The 23,533-nt window shown below is 44.7% G+C and overlaps 1 protein-coding gene across 2 annotated transcripts in view; it reads right to left on the reverse strand.

The window, feature by feature from the left end:
• The window catches only part of lztfl1 (leucine zipper transcription factor-like 1), a 78,956-nt gene that overhangs the window by 14,230 nt on the left and 41,193 nt on the right, over positions 1-23,533 (reverse strand). Inside the window, exons 6-8 of one of the 2 annotated variants that reach the window (XM_085989195.1) lie at positions 17,698-17,763; positions 17,487-17,564; positions 12,274-12,432 (exon numbers count right to left, since the gene is read on the reverse strand). In XM_085989195.1, the coding sequence (XP_085845321.1) occupies positions 12,274-12,432; positions 17,487-17,564; positions 17,698-17,763 (303 nt within the window). Of the gene's footprint in view, positions 1-12,273; positions 12,451-17,486; positions 17,565-17,697; positions 17,764-23,533 lie in introns of both variants that reach the window. The other variant, XM_085989194.1, reaches the window with a different exon arrangement.

Raw genomic sequence — 23,533 nt, forward strand, 5'->3', positions numbered from 1 at the left:
CTTGCGCTGAAACATGCCAATTTTCAACGCAATAATTGAGGAAATTCATGTGTGACGTACGCCGGTTTTTATGTTGCGTCTGAGTTGCCTCACCTTTTGCAACGATTCAACAAAACCTCCGCCGGAACCCTCAGCAGGTCATTAACATAGCTCTGCTCCCCCCCATGCAAATGACCAGAGAACGCTAGTTTCCTGCATTTGTGCCAGTTCTGAGCAGGCCCAAAATTTTGTGTGCAGCAGGACCCATAGCCACATTTCCGGTGTTTTCTAGCGATTTTGTAAGCCATTTTTAAAATTTCTCCTCACTGAGAACTGCACTATATTTTCTGTATCTGTTAATGCATTTTATGGCATCAGAAAGGGTCACATTAAAAACTGTAAAGTTTCCACTTATTGTATTATCTTAAACATGCTGTGCCTAATGTGCAGAAATTATGGTTTGATAGATTCAAACTTTAATTTTCATACATATGAAAGAACTTGCATTTATATAGCGTCTTTCACAACCTCAGGACATCCCAAAGCACTTTTACAGTCAATAAAGTACTTTTTTTGAAGTGTAGTCTCTGTTGTAATGCAGGAAACGCAGCAGCCAATTTGCACACAGCAAGCTCCCACAAAGAGCAATGAGGTAATGACCAGATAATCTGTCTTAGTGATGTTGATTGAGGGATAAATATTGGCCAGGAGAGCACCCCTGTTCTTCTTTGAAATAGTACCATGGGATCGTTTACGCCCACCTGAATGAACATCTCATCCAAAAGATGGCACCTCCAACAGTGCAGCACAACCGTAGCGTCACCCTAGGTTTCGGGATTTTTTTTTATTTGCTTATGGGATCTGGGCGTCGCTGGCAAGGCCAGCATTTATTGCCCATCCCTAGTTGCCCTTGAGAAGGTGGTGGTGAGCCGCCTTCTTGAACCGCTGCAGTCCATGTGGTGAAGGTACTCCCACAGTGCTGTTAGGTAGGAAGTTCCAGGATTTTTATCCAGTGACAATGAAGGATCGGCGATATACTTCTAAGTCAGGATGGTGTGAGTTGGAGGGGAACTTGGAGGTGGTGGTGTTCCCATGCGCCTGCTGCCCTTGTCATTCTAGGTGGAAGAGATCGCGGGTTTGGGAGGTGCTGCCAAAGAAGCCTTGGTGAGTTGCTGCAGTGCATCTTGTAGATGGTACACACTGCAGCCACGGTACGCCGGTGGTGGAGGGAGTGAATGTTTAAGGTGGTGGATGAGGTGCCAATCAAACAGGCTGCTTTGTCCTGGATAGTGTCGAGCTTCTTGCATGTTGTTGCAGCTGCACTCATCCAGGCAAGTGGAGAGTATTCCATCACACTCCTTACTTGTGCCTTGTAGATGGTGGAAAGGCTTTGGGGAGTCAGGAGGTGAGACATTTGCCACAGAATACCTAGCCTCTGACCTGCTCCTGTTGCCACAGTATTTATAGAATAGAATAGAATAGAGATAGGAACAGGAGTAGGCCATTCGGCCCTTCGAGCCTGCTCCGCCATTCAATGAGATCATGGCTGATCTTCGTCTGAGATCTTAGCTGATCTTACCAGTTCAGTACCCCGTCCCCGCCTTTTCTCCGTAACCCTTAATCCCCTTAGCCTTCAGAAATATATCCAATTCTCTCTTGAAAATATTTATTGAATTAGCCTTCACAGCCCTCTGTGGCAGGGAATTCCACAGGCTCACCACTCTTTGAGTGAAGAAATTCTTCCTCATCTCTGTTTTAAATGATTTGCCCGCTATTTTTAGACTGTGGCCCCTGGTTCTGTGCTCCCCTGCCATTGGAAACATTCTCTCTGAATTCAGCCTGTCCAGGCCTGCCATAATTTTATATGTTTCGATGAGATCCCCTCTCAATCTTCTAAACTCCAGTGAGTACAAGCCCAAACTATTCAATCTCTCCTCGTAGGTCATTCCCGCCATTCCAGGTATCAGCCTGGTGAATCGCCGCTGCACTCTTTCCATGGCAAGAACATCCTTCCGCAGATGGGGCGACCAAAACTGTACACAATACTCCAGATGCGGTCTCACCAGCACCTTGTACAGCTGTAGTAAGGTATCCCTATTCCTATACTCGAACCCCCTTGATATGAAGGCCAACATACCATTTGCCTTCTTAATCGCCTGTTGCACCTGCATGCTCTCCTTCAGTGACTGGTGCACAAGAACACCCAGGTCCCTCTGCACTTCCCCATCTCCCAATCTATTGCCATTTAGATAATAATCTACCCTCCTGTTTTTACCCCCAAAGTGGATAACCTCGCATTTATCCACATTATAGTGCATCTGCCACGTATCCGCCCATTCCCCCAACCTGTCCAAATCGCACTGTAGCCTCCTGACATCCTCATCAGAGCCCACCCCTCCTCCTAGTTTAGTGTCGTCAGCGAATTTGGAAATATTGCATCCAATTCCCTGATCCAGATCATTTATATATATTGTGAACAGCTGGGGTCCCAGGACAGATCCTTGCGGCACCCCGCTGGTCACTGCCTGCCACTCCGAAAACGAGCCGTTTATTCCAACTCTCTGTTTTCTATCCGCCAGCCAGTTCTCTATCCACGTTAATACTTTGCCCCCAATCCCATGAGCCTTAATTTTGCATGATAATCTTTTGTGTGGAACCTTATCGAAGGCTTTCTGGAAGTCAAGGTACACCACATCCACTGGCTCTCCCCCATCTATTTTACCAGTTACTTCCTCAAAAAATTCCAGCAGATTAGTCAAACACGATTTACCCTTTGTAAATCCATGTTGACTCTGTCCGATCCTTTCCCCATTCGTCAAGTGCTCCGCTATTTTATCCTTAATAATGGACTCTAGCATTTTGCCCACAACCGATGTAAGGCTTACTGGTCTATAATTCCCTGCTTTCTCTCTACCCCCCTTTTTAAATATTGGGGTAACATTAGCTACCCTCCAATCCACGGGTACTGTTCCCGAGTCAATGGAGTTCCGGAAGATGATCCTTAGAGCATCTGCTATCTCCAGGGCCACCTCCTTAAGTACCCTAGGATGTAGTTTATCAGGCCCCGGGGATTTGTCGGCCTTCAGTCCCCTCAACTTACCCAACACCATATCCCTAGAGATACTAATTTCTGTCAGCTCCTCCCTCTCATTAGTCCCTATGTTTGCCGATATTCCTGGGAGGTTATTTGTGTCCTCCTTTGTGAATACAGAACCAAAGTATGAGTTTAATTGGTCTGCCATTTCCTTATTCTCCATTATATATTCTCCCGAATCGGACTGCAAGGGACCGACTTGGGATTTTACCAGTCTTTTCCTCCTGATATACCGATAAAAGCTTTTGCAGTCTGTCTTTATGTTTGCTGCAAGTTTACTTTCGTATTCTATTTTCCCCTTCCTGATTAATCCCTTTGTCCTCTTTTGCTGTATCCTGTACTGCCCCCAATCTTCCGGTCTGGTGCTTTTTTTTGCCAGTTGATATGCCCTTTTTTTTGATTTTATGCTGTCCCTAATTTCCCTCGTTATCCACGGTTGAGCCACCTTTTTAGGTTTATTTTTATGCCAAACCGGTATAAACATGTTCTGGAATTCTTCCATTCTATCTTTGAATGCTTGCCATTGTCTATCCACTGTCAATCCCCCCAGAAACACCACCCAATCAATCTTACCCAATTCCCGTCTCATACCCTCGTAATTCCCTTTATTTAAGTTCTGGACCTTAGTCTCTGATTCAATTTCCTCACTCTCCATCTCGACTGAGAGCTCGATCATATTATGATCGCTCTGACCCAAGGGGCCTCGTACAAGAAGATTGTTGATAAGTCCCTTCTCATTGCACAATACCCAGTCTAAAATGGCCTGATCTCGAGTCGGCTCCTCGACATATTGGTCCAGATAACCGTCCCGAAAACATTCCAGGAATTCCTCCTCCTCAGAATTTTTACTAATTTGGGTAGTCCAATCAATATGTAAATTAAAGTCACCCATGATGACAGCTGTGCTCTTATCGCACGCTTCTCTAATTTCCCTTTTTATGCCTTCCCTCACCTCCATATTACTATTTGGAGGCCTATATATCACACCCACTAACGTTTTCCTCCCCTTGCTATTTCTCATTTCTACCCATACAGATTCCGTTTCATCCGAGTTAATATCCTTCCTTTCCATTGCATTAATCCCCTCCTTTACCAGCAATGCTACCCCACCTCCCCTACCTTTTTGCCGATCCTTCCTAAATATTGTATATCCCTGGATGTGGCTGGTCCAGTTGTTTCTGGTCAATGGTTACCCCCAGGATATTGATGGTGGGAATTTGGCGATGGTAATGCCATTGAATGTCAAGGGGAGGTGTTGAGACTCTTGCTTGTTGGAGATAGTCATTGCCTGGAACTTCTGTGGCGCGAATGTTACCTGCCACTTATCAGCCCAAGCCTGAACGTCGTCCAGGTCTTGTTGCATGCGGGCATGGACTGCTTCATTATCTGAGGAGTTGTGAATGGCGCTGAATTAAAGAAGGAATATGGCGTAAATTCTGCGCTTTCTTTAGGCTCCGACTGTTTACTCTGATTTCTGTTTGTTTACGCTAGTTTTTTATGTTTCAGCGCATGGCGTGAGATTGGCATGAAATGTTGGTGTCTGAGCGTGGTTGAAATGTAATTGGAATACTGCCAGTGGGCCGCAAGGTGCTGGATGGAGGACTATAAAATTCAAAGAAAAAATGTTTCCTTCAGAGGGGGGCTGGGGAATGCAAGGTAAGCATCTTACAGCTTTCTGTTCTGCAGAATTTTAAATTAAGTCATATCATTTTCTCTGTAGAGAATCTGAATTGTCTCAAACTTTTCCCTTCTCGCAGATGACTACTACTGAAGCACAGGAGAAGGCTACCAGGAAGAGGGCCTTCAACTTCGCTGATGATGACCTTCAGGCCCTCTTGGATGAGGCAGGAGGAAGGAGCGAGCAGTTAATCAGCTCCCCAACATCCTAGTCCTCACGTGCGGTCAGGAGAGGCCATGGGCAGAGGTTGCAGAGGCACTGCAATCGTGCCCATGGCGACAGAGCACTGCCGAAAGAAGTTTAATGACCTGACTAGAGCAGGGAAGGTAAGGAACTCACAATGCCATAACTTTGTATACCCAATGTGGCCACGCACCAACGCAGAACAAGCTGATTAGTGACCTGTTGGAGAGAACCCTCACCCCCGAAAGGTGCAGACTAGTACTACCTTCAATTGCTCCACACACAAGCACAAGCCTAATCTTTATCATTTTTGTCTTTATAAGAATGTGCACAATGCCCACAAGAGAGCATGGGGGGAGAAGTCCGTTCTTTCATCCCACCTGATCAGAAGGCCACGGAGCTGCTAGGCTGCCACACAGTAGTAGAGGCCGAGGTGGGGAAAGAATCCACAACTAGGCAAGTACCTGCTGCTTGCCATTTCTCAATGCTCCAGTACAGACATCTCACCCCATACCCCCGTGGAGTAACTCAGCATTCGCAAGGGCAACATAAGGCAGCTCAGGATCTCAATCCTGTGTTGCAGACTACTGCATCCCTGTTCCAGGAGCAAATGGCCATAAGGATCGATGAACCATGGGCCCATGGCTCATCAGACCGGCATCCCACCACCAAGCCCCAAGTTTCTGACCCATCCACAGTAACTGGTAAACAGCGCAGGGGGGGCAGCAGGCTGAAGAGCTCGTCTGGGCACGGGGGCTAAGACATGTGCCTTAAGGGAGCAGGGGAAATTTTAAGCTTAATCTTTACCTCCTCTTTCTCATCAAGGGGGCAGGGGGAAGCTGCCAGGCTGGAAGTTATCTAACGTTTCATTACTTTTTCTGATATTTAAAAAGATGCACGTTAAAACTTAAATAAACATTTATCAACATTTTGCACAAAACAATCAAAATGTTTATATTGTTTGAACTCAGGTTTACAGCTGTTTGAATGTTTGATCATGTTTTTTGTCGTTATATTTTTGCAAATTTTTTCAAATTTCTAAACAGAATTTTATATTTAAACACTTATTATTTAAATATGTTTCTTGTGGTGTAATACTGAAAGATTGTTTTTGAAAATTTTAAGAGGTTTAATTAAGAATTTGCACGTTAACATTTTTGTATTAAAACTTCATTTGAATTTGAAGAGATCAGTGTCCGAGTCTTCTTCTGGTTCTGACCTCTGCGGTGGAGTGCCCATTCAGTGAAAGTCTGGACCACAAGCTCGTACAACCCTGCTCTCTTGAACGCATTCTGCCTGCGGACAAGCCTCGTCCCTTTGCTCCGGCTCACGCAGCATCTTCTGCCTGCCAGCTCAAGGTCCAGACCTTCAGTCATGGCGAAGTTGTGCTGGGCGCGGACAATCCTTGCTACGCTCTCTGGGGAGCACTGAAGTACGGCCCCAGACCAGTTCAAGCACCTGAAGCAGCTCTTCAGCTTCCCGATGGTTCTCTCGATGACCTGCCTAGTAGATGCATGTGCTTGGTCGTACCTCTCCTCCACTTTGGTCTGTGGGACATGAATGGGCATCATCAGCCATGGCAGCAGGGGGGCGAGCCTCATAAAATAATGGTAAGCTTTGTCACCAGCTTTGAGATAGGCACCTACAAGTTGCGTGTGAACATGCAGGATGTGCAGCCGGACTTTAAGGGAGTGGAAGCCCTTTCTGCTCATATAGCTTTATGGGTTCTGAAGGGGAGCCTTCAGTGCCTCAGTGCTCTGTCAATCGCTCAGAGCGCGATGGGGAGGCCAGCAATTCTATAGAAGCTTAGTGCCTTCTGCCTTTGTTCCAATGCAGCCATTGCAAATTTGATGAATCTCCAGCCCTACACAACAGGGCATCAGTCATCTGTTGAATGCCGTCCTTCACTGCCCCTTGACGGATTCGGCACAGGTCCCCCGTGCATGCCTGGAAGGAGGTAGACTCTTAAAAGTTATGGGCTATGGAAACCTTCATTTCCACTGTAGGGCTCTGCAACATATGGACTGAGGCTTCAAGTCATCTCAGAGCAAGTCACACAGTTGGCCGACGGCATCCCAATCAGCTCCTCCAACATCTCCTGGAATGTCAGTCAAAACCTGTATACTGTCCGGGCCGGGTACCTGCGAATGGAGTGCAGTCTCCTCCTGTCGTGCTTCACTCTTTAGGCCTCCTGTCTGGTTCTCTCCCTCCAATATAAAATAAAAATAGGGCAAAAGCCGTAAAATGAGCCACCTTTCTTAATTCTTTTTCAAGAATAGCTTGTATGAGGACTTCCTCCAGCAGCAACAAATGATGGTGGCTTCAATTCTCTCCTGGTCAGCTGATCTGCGCTGGCTTCAAGTGACTACGGGGGCATCTGAAAATCTGGATGCAATGTTAAAAGACCCCCGAATAAGCGCAATTGGGGAATAGTCTCATTTGAGAGCTGGGGGTGTGGCCAGTTTCGTAGGCAGAGATTCAATCGTACACAGGGTTTGATGGATGGACATAAAAGATCGAAGATACTTTGGAGTATTGTATTTTTGCGCATAACTCACAAACTCCTTGATCTTTTAAGCTACATAATTGTTTTGCGCCCAGATTACACATCCTTCTGGGTGCAAATGCGGAGAAAACTCCTGGCCTACATGCTGGTCTGGAAAACCCATGAACAATACTGTAAAATGAGATCTGGTGAATATGTTGGCATGTTATACCTTTGGACTGGGTCACCTGAGAATTTTTAAACTGGGGTCGCGTCAAGAAATTTAATTTGGGGAGGAGTTTGTGTGCCACTGGTAAGAATGAAGATAGTTGCTTTGTGGCAGTATTTATAGAAAGTAATGAGATACAGGTCTCCTCTCTGCTTTGCCTTCTCCGCTGAACCTTTAGTAGTGGCTACTTGCACTAAAATGGATATTACTGAGGGAGCTGAGGTGGTGGCGAGCATATTGTGTCACACTTTTGATGAGCCTGCCGAATAAATGAGAACTCTACCATGGCAGATGATAAGTAAATATGCTGGAAATACATTGAAGAGCAGTCAGCATCTATAAAGACAAAAGACAGATTCACGTTTCAGCTCTAAGCCTCCTCGGGTTATATCTGAACCATTACCCTATCCATTCTCTTTACAGCTGCTCACTAGTTTGCTGTGAAGTTCCAGCATTTCCCGCTTGTGTTTCAGATTTACAGTATTTTCAGTCTTTTTATTTGTACCTAGGTAAATATTGCTAGGAGTCCCAAACTAAAGCAGAAGCAGAACTATATACACTTATCTGCTCGATTCCTAGTTAGGTAGGCACTAAAGAGGTTCAAATACTGGAGAATGAATATTACCTCAACTACAGGTTTATATAATCAAGCTAATTCTTCTCCTCTCACAGGCCACTCACATTGATCTGGACATTGGTTCACCCTTCATATTCTTGGATGAGGAGGATGCAGAGTACGAAGAAAAAATATGCTGCCAAGTTTCAGTTACAGTTTTAGGTGCTCCTAATTAACATCATTTGAGTATTCACTCAGCTGTTCATTAAAACAGTAACTAAATATTTTCCAAGACCATGGACTTGGCATCCTCACAAGAAGCAAATGGGAAGAAGTATAACCCAGGTAGTTATCAGAGTTGGCAGGTTTGTAACAGATGTCAGCAGTAGAGCGATGAGTCAGCCAAGGAAATTAGTTTGGTGTTCAGTAATGGAGTCGTGGTCCCACAGTTGTCAAGAAAGTTGATGTTCAGACTCAGCAAGGTAGAGGTCCTTATGCCATACAAAAATAGCATCCGTTTGTCAGTGAGTTTGATAATGACGTTAGGATTGGACATGAGTGAAGTGTGGTGAGAGTTTAGAGGGAGTTAGAGCAAGTGAAGGAATGGATAAACCGACATGACCGCGCCACTGAACTTTTCTCACTTTGAATAGCTTTTCCTTTAACTCCATTCACTTCCTCCAGTTAAGAGGTGTCATGACGTGAACCTGCTTGGGTCCTAGCTATGCCTATCTTTTTGTAAGATATGTTGAACAGTCTTTGTCCTACTCAAGTCCCCTCACTGACCTCTTTTTCCATTACATATATCACAGGAAAAGCTGCTTCCTATTCTCAACGTAATCTACTGAATTTCATTAACTCTGCTTCAAATTTTCCACTCATCCCTTACCTTCACATGGTGTATCTCTGACTCTTTTGTTTCCTTCATGGATTTTTCTATCTCCAGGAATCGGTTTTCCACTCATATCATCTATTACAAGCCCACTGACTCCCACAACTAGAGGAGATGAGGAGTAATGTTTTTACACAGCGAGTTGTTGTGATCTGGAATACACTGCCTGAAAGGGTGGTGGAAGCAGATTCAATAGTAATTCAAAAAGGGAATTGGATATATACTTGAAAAGGAAAAACTTTGGGGCTATGGGGAAAGAGCAGTAGAGTGGGACTAACTCGATAGTTCTTTCTAAGTGCCGGCAAAGGCACGATGGGCCGAATGGCCTCCTTCTGTGCTGTATGATTCTATAAACTACCCAGATTATACTACCATTTTTTTTTTAATGTTCATCTTGGGATGTGGACATCGCTGACAAGACTAGGATTTTTTTTACCCATCCCTAATTGTCCTGAGTTTTATACAACTGAGTTGCTTGCTAGGTCACTTCAGAGGGTAGTTAAGAGTCAACCACGTTGGTGTGGGAAAGGAGCCACCTATAGGCCAGACCGAGTAAGGACGGCAGGATTCCTTCCCTGAAAGGACATCAGTGAACCAGTTGGGTTTTTATGACAATCCGATGGCTTCATGGTCACTTTTACCGATGCTAGCTTTTTAAACAAAACTCAAATTCTCACATTGCCATGGTGGGACATGAACCCACATTCTCTGGATCATTAGTCCAGGCCTCTAGATGGCTAGTCCAGTAACATAACCACTATGCTACCTTATCCCATATTTTTGTGTTTATAATTCAGCCAGCTTCTCTCCCCTCCCCCCCACACACATCCTGTAAGGGCTCCATTCTTTTCATCCAGTTTCCCAATCTCCGTCACATCTGCTCCGATGGTGCCATCTTCTATACCAGGGCTTCTGAAATGTCCTTTTTCCTCAGATGAGGATGACCCTCCACTGTGGTAGACAGGACCCTCTGCAGGGTCTGTCCTGTTTCCCGTGCTTCTAACATCAATTCTTTTCTCCATCGCTACCCCTACACCCCTGCCCCCACCCCCCCCCCACAACCGTGATTGGGCCCCCTTTATCCTCACTTTCCATCCACCAGCCTCGGCATTCGACACATCATCTTAAGCCATTTCCAACATGATCCCACCACCAGACACATCTTCCCCTCCCCCTCTACCACCTGTTCTCCTTCCCTTGCAGGCACAGAAAAATTTACGTGTACTTCCTCCAACCTAGTACTGTATACTGTATTTGCTGCTCATGGTGCAGTCTCCTCTACACTGGAGAGCAAACGCAGATTAGGTGACCACTTTGCAGAACACTTCTGTTCTCTCCGCAAGTGCGACCGTGATCTCCCAGCCACTTCAATTCCCTGGCCCACTCTGACCTCTCTACCTTTGACCCTCTGCACTGTTCCAATGAAGCTCAAAGCCAGTTTGATCCACCTTAGCTTTCTTTTATTAGGTACTATGCAGCACTCTGGCCTCAATACTGACTCGAATAACTTCAGACCTTAACTATAGCTTTCACTTTATCTTTGGCAGGCAGTGCTGGCAGAGTGGGATGGGTGTGTCAGCATTTCAGGGAGGGGGAGGCAGCAGGAAGGACAGTTGGTGCCTGGGGCGGGGACCCTCTGTTGGAACACTGAGCTTGCAGAGCAACCTGCACCCTTGGTGCAGACTTGCTATTTATCCTTCTCCCGTGTTCTTGGCCTGCTTCGCTTTGCCAGTTTTTTGCGTTTTTATTTCAACCATCACCCCCACACACACCCCCAATCACCTCAGCTGTTCATACTATGTCTTGTGCATGTCTTTAATTTCTCTCTCATTATGTCTCCTAGGGGGAAAAATTCGGTATCGCCCCGTTTGGGGCACCATTATCGGCCGTGCGCAAAGTTTAGCGCCTGGCGCTAATTATCGCCTCCGACAGCAAACTTGGCTTTTATCGCTCCTGTAGGTGATTGGAGCGCTAAATCAGGCGCTTCAGACCTGTCTTAAGGCACAAAGGCCGAGGAGCGAGGCGCTACCTCAGCGCTGGCGAAGCAAGGAAGGGCAAATCAAAATAAACCTGCAAAGTGCTGCTCAGTACTCAAAACGCCTTCACACAGCGTTGAATCTCTCCAGAAGTCTCTCTCTCTCTCAGAATGCGTGGTGCAAAAATGTCACCAACAAAAAAAGGCAGGAAGTGGTCGCCTTTAAATAGCGCTCCCCCAGTCCCTTTCTGACAGCATAACGCTGCCCTCAACCTGTCGTTGCTAGCAGCAGGCGGTAAGGCAGGGGGTGCCACTCAATATCCGGTCTGGGGCGCTAACGGGGCGTTGCGCACTCGACTGACGTCACAATCTGCCGGCGCAGGAGATCATGGTGGTAGTGTTTAGCGCCGCCACAAAATGTCTAGTTAATTTCACGAGCGGCGTAAACATCGCCGCGCCCGGGCGCTAGTTGTTTTGCGCCCCATTAGCGCCCTCTTAAGGCGCTAACGGGAGACGCAAACAACTGAATTTTTCCCCCCTATTGCCTTATGTTAATAGCACCATTTAACCAGCTCATGCTTTCTACTAAAGCACGACGGGTCATTCTATTTCTTCTTTTTGTGTGTTTGTGTTTTTCCTCCTTCCTTCTGCTTTGTCCTTTTTAACTGCTGCTCACCTATAATATCTTCCAATTATGACACTTGAAACATTAACTTATCTGTTGTCTCCACAGATGCTGACTAATCTGCTGAGTTTTTCCAACATTTTCTTTTTTATGAACTAAATATTTACCCATTTGGCAATACAAGTAGGTTTTATTCCTTTTTAAGAATTGATTTCCTCTGGTACCTATAATAGCTCAATTAATATTCCATTCAGCAGAAGCCAAGTTCAAAAAAGGAGCAAGTAACTTCTGCAACACTTTTCCAACATTGAAGGATTAAAATAGCTTAGCACAACAGTAATATATTACCCTGCACAAGCAGTACAATGGTTCTGTGAAAATACAATACTTGATATTGGGTGTTTTGTTTATCTAAATTGGCAGAGTGTTTTTATTTCCTCCCATTAAGAACAATTAATGTGCTGTCTTCATATAAAACTCATCCTGCCTGGAGCAAGTTTCAGTTTTACTGCTACTTTCAATAGTTGAGGGGCATTTATCTATTTCGATTTTAACGATGAGGTTCACAAACACAAACCTTTTCAGCCAATGATAGATGTTCCTGTATTTTGAGCAGATCATGTTTAGTGGAAATGAGATTCTCCTGTAGACTCCTCTGGTTTGCAGTGCTCACATTCAGGGTCTTCTCAAAATCAGCTTTCAGTGCTGCCAAAGTCTTCTCAAGATCAGCAACTTCCTGTGTTTTTAATGTGGACTAATAAAAAGATTGAAAATTTTTTGTATTAATATACAAGAAAAACATTAGAAAATTAAATTCACACATATACACATTTTGTGCTTTCACATACAGACATAAATATGTAATTTGCTGTGGTCTGTAGATTGGTAAACAATACATACCAAAATACCATTCAGGCAGGCAACAGGGAGCAAGCAGATTTTAATTAAAATTTGACTCTGTACCAACATGCAACACAGACAAAAACAAGCGCATTTGCAAAACACATCTTTGCTTGGCAACAGGTGGTTAAAAACATATACTTCAAAAGTCTGGAAAAAAAAACCCATTGGTATCTTCAACACCATGGGCTGAATTCTGGAGTCCGTGACACCAGAACCATCCCTTCAATAAGAGCAAAGCATATATTTCCAAACCTGAAATTAGGGCTAATTTACTCTACAACAAACTGCCTAATTCTAATACTGGGGGTTGGGTGCATATACCATTTCCAAAATGCTGCTCCACATACAGAGTATGTTTCCACTTTACCTATCCTGTAATAGGTTACTGCGGACGTTGGGCAAGTTGCTACTACCTGTTGCTGAAAAATAAATATTTTTTTAAATATATATATTGTATTGCTAAGTGGGAAAAAGGAGATGCACTCCCATTATAGGGATGGGGTGTTGGAACATGTTACTTCAGGCCAGGGGTACATCTGTCTGATTCCTGGTAGTCTAATGGGATAAATGGATACACAGTAACAACAGAAAATGCTGGAAAAACTCAGCAGGCCAGGCAACATCCGTGGAGAGAGAAAATAGAGTCAACGTTTCAGGTCTAACCCTTTGTCGAGACTGGAAAGGCACAGGAAATGAAATAGATTGAAAGGCCGGGCTGGGAGAGAACAAAAGAGAAGTGAAGAGACATTAAGAGGTATTCAAAACGAGACGAGATGGTGATAGGACTAGTGGAGACAAAAGACAGCTCTAGATTAGGTGTGAAATGCGCTGGCAGAATGGGAGACAGCTGCCATGTGGGAGAGAAAAAAAGGGGGGGGGGTGAAAGGGCCAAAACAAAGGTGTGGATAAAAAATAAGCAAAAATGTAATGGGGGCCGAGGTTATGATCTGAAATTGTTGAACTCGATATTGAGTCCGGAAGGCTGTAAAGTGCCTAATCAGAAGATGAAGTGCTGTTCCTCGAGTTTACGTTGAGCTTCCGTGGAACGCAGTCTGTGGAATGCCTCTACTCGGAGCAGAACAGTGGAAAAGCCATACTTAAAAGCAATTCCAGCTATATCAAGCAGTCTAAACCTAGCCGGCGGCATCATTCTACCTCTGTTGCTTAGAACGTGAAATCATTTGAACGAAAATAGGCAAGGCCTTCCGAGAACATACCTCATATCCTGGTGGAAGGTTGATTACAAGAGAGAACTTGCATTTATATAGCACATTTCACATCCCTGAAACGTTCCAAAGCACTTTACAACCAACGGCTTACTTTGGAAGTTGTAGTGTTGGCAAACATAGATGCAGCCTTAAAATTTACCTGAATGTTCGTTATTATTCAACACTACCTGATGTTTTAAATCAAATAAAAAGACATGGCCACACAACAAAGCAGCTCCATGTAAGAATGATAATTAACAATATGGTGCCCACCCAAATAACTAGTTCAGTTTTATTTTTTGGTAAAATAATTCAATTTAGGATCCGATATGACAGGAATGGAAGGGTCCAGTAAATTTTTATTACATAGAAATCACAACATGGAAACAGGCTATTTGGCCCAACCAGGCCGCATCAGTGTTGTTGTTATCCTCCACATGAACAATAATCCAAATCCTGCACGCTTGCCCTGTTCACACATCCCTTCAAGCATCTATCTAACTGATTCTTAAATATTTAAATGGGGGTAGGTTTTCACTGGCACTGCTGGGCAGACACAAGGCGATCCTACAATGGTGGGGAAAAGCTTACCACAATGTTCCCGCTCCCAATCCGCTCGACACCAATTTCAGCCAGCTGGACGGCAAGAACGCCTGCCCGAGTCAGACTGTACGGCCTTTTAAATCGGGATCCTATTACGTAAAAATGACCCCAATTGCCATTTTAGGAGATTACTGGGCAGAGCGCACGATCCACACTGTATCAACTGGTGGTCCAGCCGAAGAGGAGCCAAGCAAGTATTTATTTCTGTAGGGCCTGAAAGAGGAGGACTGTTCCTCTAGGCTCCCAAAAACAACCTGGGCTGCTGCCAATCTGGATCTTTCTCCCTCCCGAGATTGGCCTTCACCCACCCACAGACCCACCTTCTTCCGGCCTGGAGGCTGGCCATTCCCACCTGATATTGCCACAGCCTGGAGTCGTAGACAGCCCCGGTGTGCTCGTTCTCCGCCCGGAGGGACTATTGGCAGCCGGCTGGTGCGTACCGCTGGCCGCCTGAAGTCTGATTGGGGTGAAAATCTACCCCATGGTCTCTGCTTCAATCACTAACTCCACTAGTGCATTCCACAGCTTCACAACCTCTGTGTAATAAAGTCTGTCCTTCTCTTGGTTCTAAATCGCTTACATTTAATCTTATCCCCTCCAATGTTCCCTCTAATTTTTTCGGGGCCGCGCGGGCCTTTCAGAATTCCATGCATGCGCGGTTTTTGTATTTAAAAGCCGGCTCACCGGCTGCGCAGGACCTGCAGAGCGCTGGGCGGCCATGTGGCTTAAAGGCAACGTTGGTTCCCTTATACTAGACTCCTTTATCAGTGGAAACGATCTGTTTCTATCCACTCTGTCCCATCTCTTAATCATTTTAAATACCTTTAGCAAATCACCCTGTAATAATAAAGAAAAGGAAAATATTGCCTAATCATTCCACTGTCACCCTCCGCCCCAAGAATCACTGCTAGTAGCGAGAGAAACAAAAATACCATTGCCCTGGTGCTGGAACAAACAAGTACTGTTTTCAGCTTGGCACAACGTATCCTGCAATGATGGTGCTTCATAAAAGGTTACATTATCAGTCAGGAAACTTTGAAGTCTAACGGTGCATAAATACTAAATGATAACAATAATAAATGTTGCTGGAAGTAACAGGCATTTATAGGAATTGTGGCTACACGCAACACGACTTTTAATATTATATAACTGCAGAGCTCCCTGGTGGTGCTCATGATGAGTTGGTGGGTGCACAGTACATGGCAGAACCCGCTGGTTAGAAAAAAGTACATCAACTGCGATTGGTTCTTACTGTTTTCCTTATGTAAATACATATTACAACTTCATAAATAAATATACAGGTGTCTGACTTTCTGTAATGGTAAATAAATATATGAACGCTGCAATAAAGTGTACCATTTTATTTTCAACCAGGAAAACATCAGTCAACAATTTTTGCCTCTCTTGAAAAGTGGATGAGGGTGTGGGGCTTACAACCAACATCTATCTATCTATCTATATATATAAAATAAATAAATGGTACGTCTCTCTGTCTGTCTGTCTCTCTGTCCGGCTATACAATCAAAAGTTATAGCGCGTACCTACATGTATGTTATATCGAAAGAAAGCTTATCGTTAGGGGACTCTCGTAGGCGTATTTACTTTTTCGTCAGACAAAAATTGTTTGGACAGTATACAAAAAACGTTCAAAAATCCTCAAAAATCCACTCATTAGCGGTTGACCAATCCTACCTCTGATTAGCGTTGAGTGACGTGCTGCTTGACCAATCCTACAGTTCACTCACCTGATGGTTGACCAATCAGTGCGTCACGGGCGGGTCCTAATCCTCCAGTCTCCCTAAACTTCGCCGCCATTTTTTCCATCCCCACAGGGACAGCAGCAGCAAAAGAAACCCCCACATTGCGGCTCCCGATCCCACTCCTGCCCCGCCGGAGCGGCAGGTAAGTTGGGCTCACTCGGGCCGTGCCTCGCAACAGCTCGGCCCGACACACACAGCGGTCGGGGGAGCGGCAGCGGCCGGCCGTCAGCCGCGCGATCGCGGGGGAACTCAGCTCGCGTCCGTCTCGGCCCGACAGCCTGGCCGCGCCTCAAGCGCTAGGCCCCGCACGGCCGCTATCACAACGGCACCGGGCCTCAGGCGCTAGGCAGGGAGAGGGGAGGGGAGCGAGGGAGAGGACAGCACAGGGAGAGGGGAAGAGGGAGAGAGAGGGGGGGACAGACAGGGGCAGGGAGACCGCGCGGCCCAAAATTGCCCTGGCAACGCCGGGCACCCCCAGCTAGTCCTCTATAAATAGGCAGTCTTCCTGCCAGTCATAACCATTTATAGAAATTCTCTCAAAATACAGCAATTTGTAATTTGTTTTCAAATTGTAAATGTAAACAAGAGGACATTTGAGGTGATTCAATTAAGGTGTTTAAAATGATAAAAGGATTTGATAGGGTAGTTACAGAGAAATTATTTTCTCTGGTGGGGGGAATCCAGAACATGGGGCATAATCTTAAAATCAGAGCTCAGGCCATTTAGGAGTGAAATCAGAAAGTGCTTTATCACACACAGTGGAAATCGATAACTTTCGCCCTCAAAATGTTGTGGATGTTGGGTCAATTGAAATTTTCAAGACTGAGATTTTTATTAAGTAAGGGTATCAACGGTATGGCGCAAAGGCAGGTAAATAGAACTGCGGTATAGATCAGCTATGATCTAATTGAATGGCGGAACAGGCTCAAGGGGCTGAATGGCCTGCTTCTGTTCCTTGGAAGGGAGGCCCTTTAAAATTCAAATCCTTATTTTTACAGCTATACCAAAGTACACATTGAAGTCCACAGCTTATGTCAGTCTCCCAAACATAATATTGCCAGACTGAACTTCTTAATTGAGAATAGATCAAGAGCTTCTCCTCCCTCCTCTCCCCTCCCACCTGCAAATGATGACTGCACTTAACTGAATATCAAACATATTTAATACATCTACCCATTAAACCTGCAGTATGCAAAGATTTGTCAAAGTATCAATGAAAATACTAATTACATACTTTGTCGCCTTTGTGGGGCAGAATACTGAAGGAAAATTATGTAAACCAGTCAGCCATTTATAGAGTTCTAAATTTGCCTTACCTTTTGGTCCCCTTGAACTTTTTCGAAGTCCTTAAGAACTCGTTCTAATTTGAACTTTTCATCCAGTGCACTTGTAGCCTGAAATCCCAGTGATTAAGAATTGTCATACACATATCAAGAAACATATGGTTTGAAATTAGAACGAAAAAATCAGTTCTTTAAATTGCTTAATTCCCCCAATTTGTCAATGATCATGGTATAGTTACTTTACCTGTGTTTCTATAGTTTTGAGTCTGGCCTTTAGCTTGTCATTCTCATCTTGGAGTCTTGTAATTTCCTGTACAAGTCAAATGAAATAATAGTAAAACTAATACATCTACATAACAACAGCTTACCTAGACAGCGTCACACATTAAATCTACAGGCTTCAATTAAATAAGTGTCACATCTATCTCACTGGTTGAAATAAACAACTTAAAACCACTGATTCACTGAATGGTAGAGCCCACTGAATATGTCATCACCACGTTGCTGTTCTCTCCCCTTTGGCTTCTTGCTGCCACCCCCACTCCCCCCCACCGCCCCCCCCCCCCCCCCCTGCCGGCTTCTCCTTCATCGGCTTCTCTCCCCCGTCCCGCGCTGCCCCGTGCCCGCCCCAGCCAGCTTCTCGCTCCGTCCCTTTCTCCCCCAGTCCCCCTCGGCTTCTCCCGCCAGTCATCCTTCCCCACCCCCCCCCCCCCCCATCAGCTTCTCCTCTTTCCCCCCTCCTTCTGGGGTTTTGGGGGGGGGGGGGGGGAAGCCAGAATAGAGGAGCAAGGCCTGTGGAGGCAGTAGATGAGTAAATTTAAAACTAAACTCAATCAAGTTGAAATAAAAGTTAACTGCCAGTGGTGGGAAACATAGGTTGCATAAATAACTCACCAGGCATTAAAGATAAAGTTTACCTGTAGTGCCACCTATAGGAAGAAAGCTGGGAGACGGAACTTAAGGGAAGCAGTCATGCAACCTAGCACTGACAGGACTGTAAGCTAACTATACATACCTTAAGGTTAAAAGTAATACTGAAGCATGACAAAATGGTGGCACAGGAAGTGTGTGCCAGATTATTATTAGAATACATTAAAAAATTAAGTAATTTCCTCTAAAATCAAAACTTTCCCATACAATTCTCTGTGTTGTATTCTGCATTACAGTACTGTTTCTTTCCAGAAGGCTATCAGTGTAGATTGTAACGGAGTTATCTTAATATTCGTTATACAATCACTTTTTCCAATTCAACTCACGTTAAACTCCTAAAAGCTGTTGTACATATAGGGGTGGGTGGAATAGTAATAGCCTTGAAATCAGTGTCAGGAACCACCAACTTGTCATAGAGCTGCCTTTTTGAGTTTAGGGAACAGGACTGTGTTAGAGTTTTACATATTCTCATTGTTCCAAAGCGCAGTTGTGGTCTTCATCCACAAGAAGGAAGATTCTGGTGAAAGCAAAAACTACTGAGGAATCTTGTCCATATCATTAGTTCTTCAGGTTGTGATGGTACGCATGTCAGATACTTTGAATTCCATTGAACAATCATAAAAGAACAGGCTAGATTTTGTTCCCATCGGGGCAGGTGATGGCAGAATGCCATAAGGGGAAACACAGTTACACTGCTTACATGAAGTTTCGTAAGTTTTTTTGGTCTTATGTCACATGAGCCACAAAGAAACTGGAAGTTATGGGAGTACATGGCCAAATCTTGGATTTTATAAGATATCAAACAGAATGCACAAGTGGGCAACCTCGGCTCACTCCTCTGTTGCGAGAGAAAGGCTCAGCCTCTCATTTAGGTTTACACAGATCTTGGAGCTAGAGCAGTGGTTCGCAAACTGGGGTCTGTAGAGACTTTCCAGGGGGTTCACGAAATAATGTGAGTACCGAGCAGGGAGTGCGCCGTGGTCAAGAGTAAGCGAATGAGCGGCGGCTGGAGGCGGGCTTGGTGTGAGGCGGGGGCAGAGTGTGACCGTCACATGTGCAGCGCAGAGTGGGCTGGCTGTCTTGCCTAGGAGGGGAGCGGGCATGGAGGAGCGCTGAGAGCAGCACGATGATCGCCAGGTAGACTCGCAGTTACAGGAAACTCTTTGGTATCCGGCACCAACGGGACCGGCATGTTGCCGGTTGATCAAAAATTCCGGATGACAGAGAGGGTTATCTACCGAGGCTATTTTTAACAAAGAAAAATGTAAAAATCAAGAAATGTGCAGTATACAGTAATTGGGTACTCACCTACAGAATGTTGTGTTAAATGGATGGTGGAAGATGCTTGATTAAGTACAGTACTGCCAGTTGAGGGTAATGCAATGCAATGACTACCAGCAGCATGGGAGAAACACAGTACCCCTGTAAAATGGCGGATCAGAAGAGACTACCGGCAGCGCGGGAGAATCAGACTCCTGTTATTGAGGTGTTCCGACTTCCGACAGCGCCAAGAAGCCGAGTAGTGGCAGTTTGGAAAACTACCCCCACTGACTAACTCGGCCACCGCGGGAGACTCGGACTCGGCAACATTGCCGGTTATTGAGGTGTTGTTTGCAGAGTGAAAATTTTGCCGGTTAATAGAGAATTCCGGATATTTAGGTGCCGATTAAACGAGAGTTTCCTGTACTAAGGTTGGTGGTGGGTGTCAAAAAGTTGATTGTTGATAATGTGGCACACCCATCTCACTGATATCTATAAGTAAATACCTGTTTTCTTAAAAGTATCATTAAAGCACTCTTAGCATGCAGCACTTCCATATTATATAGCATTATAATTTAGATTGGGGGGGGCGGGGAGCAGGGTCCATGATTACTAATCCGAAAAGGAGGTCTTCAGCCAAAAAGTTTGAAAACCACTGAGCTAGAGTACACATCCGGGACAAAATCCTAGATTTGACCAATACTTCATATTTTCCAGAATTTGCACAAGAACTTTTTCTGATATAAATAGCATTTGCAGCAGATATAACTATTTCACAAACTGCTCATCCAAGTTAATACCTGAAGAAAGTATGCAAGGTCGATCAGGTAGAGCTTTTTTGATCTAACTTGGAGGAAATGAGTGACTGGAGCTATGGACAAACACAAAGTAATAATGTAGTAGAGAAGTGCGCGACAAGGAACACTTCATCTCAACATCATTCTTCCGAACACTTCCCATATCTCTATTTCAGAGTTTTTTGGCAGATGAATCAATATTATTTTGCACTACATAAGAACATAAGAAATAGGAGCAGGAGTAGGCCATTCAGCCCCTTGAGTCTGCCCCACCATTCAATAAGATCATGGCTGATCTGATCTTGGCCTCAACTCCACTTTACGCCCGCTCCCCATAACCCTCAACTCCCCTGTAGCTCAAATATCTGTCTATCTCCGCCCTGAATATAGATATTCAATGACTCAGTCTCCACAGCTCTCTGGGGTGGAGGATTCCAAAGATTCACGACCCTCAGAAAAGAAATTCCTCCGAATCTCCGTTTTAAATGGGTACCCCCTTATTCTGAAACTATGCCCCCTAGTTCTAGATTCCCCCACGAGGGGCAACATCCTCCCTGCATCTACCCTGTCAAGCCCCCTCAGAATCTTTTATGTTTCAATAAGGTCACCTCTCATTCTTCTAAACTCCAATGTGTATAGGCCCAACCTGCTCAACCTTTCCTCATAAGACAACCCCTTCATCCCAGGAATCAACCTAGTGAACCTTCTCTGAACTGCCTCCAATGCGAGTATATCCCTCCTTAAATAAGGAGACCAAAACTGCACGCAGTATTCCAGGTGTGGTCTCACCAGCACCCTGTAACATTTGGAGCAAGACTTCCCTACTTTTATACTCCATCCTCCTTACAATAAAGGCCAACTAGAGGTACCACAGAAATGCTCGTGGCAGCTGTGGCTCAGTTGGTAACACCCTTGCCTAAGAGTCAGAAGGTTGTGAGTTCAAAGGAGGCATTCATTGGAGGCAGTCCCTCTCCAGAGACTTGAGCACATAAACCTAGGCTGACACTCCAGTGCAGTACTGAGGGAGTGCTGCACTGTCGGAGGTGCCGTCTTTCGATGAGATGTTAAACCGAGGCCCCATCTGCTCTCTCATGTGGACGTAAAAGGTCCCATGGCGCTTTTTTGATGAAGAGCAGGGGAGTTATCCCCGGTGTCCTGGCCAATATTTATCCCTCAACCAACATCATTAAAACAGATTATCTGGTCATTATCATGCTGCTGTGTGTGGGAGCTTGCTGTGCACAAATTTCCTACATTACAGCAGTAACTACACTTCAAAAAAGGTACTTCATTGGCTGTAGAACACTTTGGGATGCAAAATAGTAAAATTGGTATTTACTGTTCGTTTACCCATTCATTGTTCAATAAACTATTCTAGTGGTTTATATGGCGAGTCAGGGTCTAAAAGAGTTTAAATTCATCTATTTATCGAAGATGAGCTCACATGGCGGACATGAAGTGCCTTAGAAAGTTAGTGTGCAGTGATAAGGGTTCTCTGTTCAACCCTTAGTTCTCATGACGTTGGGCACTTGGGATGATAGAGGACAAGATAGCTGTTTACAGCAGTAGTCAATGACACTGAACTCAAGGAAATATCTAGTATAAAAATGTGGCAATAATCAATTTTTTTTTTAAAGTAGAAGCTAGAGATACCAAACGCTGCATTATTAGCTCCTATAACCATTATCCATAATTGTCCCTTAATTCCAGACAAAGTTATTTAAAAAGTACATTGGAACATGGGAACAGGAGTAGGCCATTCAGCCCCTCGAGCCTGTTCCACCATTCAATTCGATCATGGCTGATCTCTACTTTAACTACAACTACCTACCTTGGTTCCTTACCCCTTAATACTCTTGCTTAACAAAAATCTATCAATCTCAGTTTTGACATTTTCAATTGACCCCCCAGCCTCAACAGCTTTTTGGGGAACTGAGTTCCAGATTTCTACTAGCCTTTGGGTGAAGCAGTACTTCCTGCCAGCACCTATGAACGGCCTAGCTCGAAGTTTAAGGTTACACCTCCTTGTTCTGGACTCTCCCACCAGAGGAAATCGTTTCTCTCTATCTACCCGATCAACTCCTTTGATCATCTTAAACACTTAAATTAGATCACATCTTAATCTTCTATACTCAAGGGAATACAAGCCTAGACTATGTAACCTGTCCTCATAACGTAACCCTTTTAGCCAAGGTATCATTCTGGTGAATCTGCGCTGCACCCCCTCTAAGACCCAATATATCATTCCTGAGGTGCGGTGCCCAGAACTGACCGCAGTACTCTAAATGGGGTCTAACCAGACCTCTGTATAACTGCAACATAACTTCTACCCCTTTGTATTCCAGCCCTTTTGAAATAAAGACCAACATTCTATTAGCATTTTTAATTATTTTTTGTACCTGTCCACTAGCTTTTAGTAATTTCTGTACTTGAACCCCTAAATCTCTCTGCTCCTCCACAGTTCCTAGCTTCTCACCATCTAGAAAATACTCTGATCTATCTTTTTTAGGTCCAAAGTGGACGACCTCATACTTCCCCACATTGAACATCATCTGCCACAGTTTTGCTCACTCACTTAATCTATCGATGTCCCTTTGCAACTTTCTGCTCCCATCTACACTACTTACTGCGCCACCTAACTTAATGTCGTCAGCAAACTCTCAATTACCTTCATCCAAGTCATTTATAAATAGAGTGAAAAGCTGAGGTCCCAGTACAGATCCCTGGGAGACACCACTAATCACATCCTGCCAATTTGAGTACATACCCATTATCCCTACTCTCTGTTTCCTGCCTCCGAACCAATTCCCTATCCAAGCCGATAGGTTGCCTCCAATTTCATGCACTCTCATTTTTGTTAATGGTCTCTTATGTGAAACCTTGTTGAATGCGTTGTGGAAGTCCATATAAATAACATCCATAGACACTCCCTTATCTACCATGTTTGTTACCTCCTCAAAAAATTCAACTAGGTTAGCTAGACATGACTTGCCCTTTACAAATCCATGCTGGCTCTCTCTGATCAGCTCATATATTGTATGTCCAAAATGCTCAGTCATTCTGTCCCTAATAGCAGATTCTAGTAACTTCCCC

This window comes from Somniosus microcephalus, chromosome 5 (assembly GCF_052327205.1).
Source record: "Somniosus microcephalus isolate GS21.2 chromosome 5, FLI_Smic_1.0, whole genome shotgun sequence".
In the NCBI taxonomy this organism is placed as follows: Eukaryota; Metazoa; Chordata; class Chondrichthyes; order Squaliformes; family Somniosidae; genus Somniosus; species Somniosus microcephalus.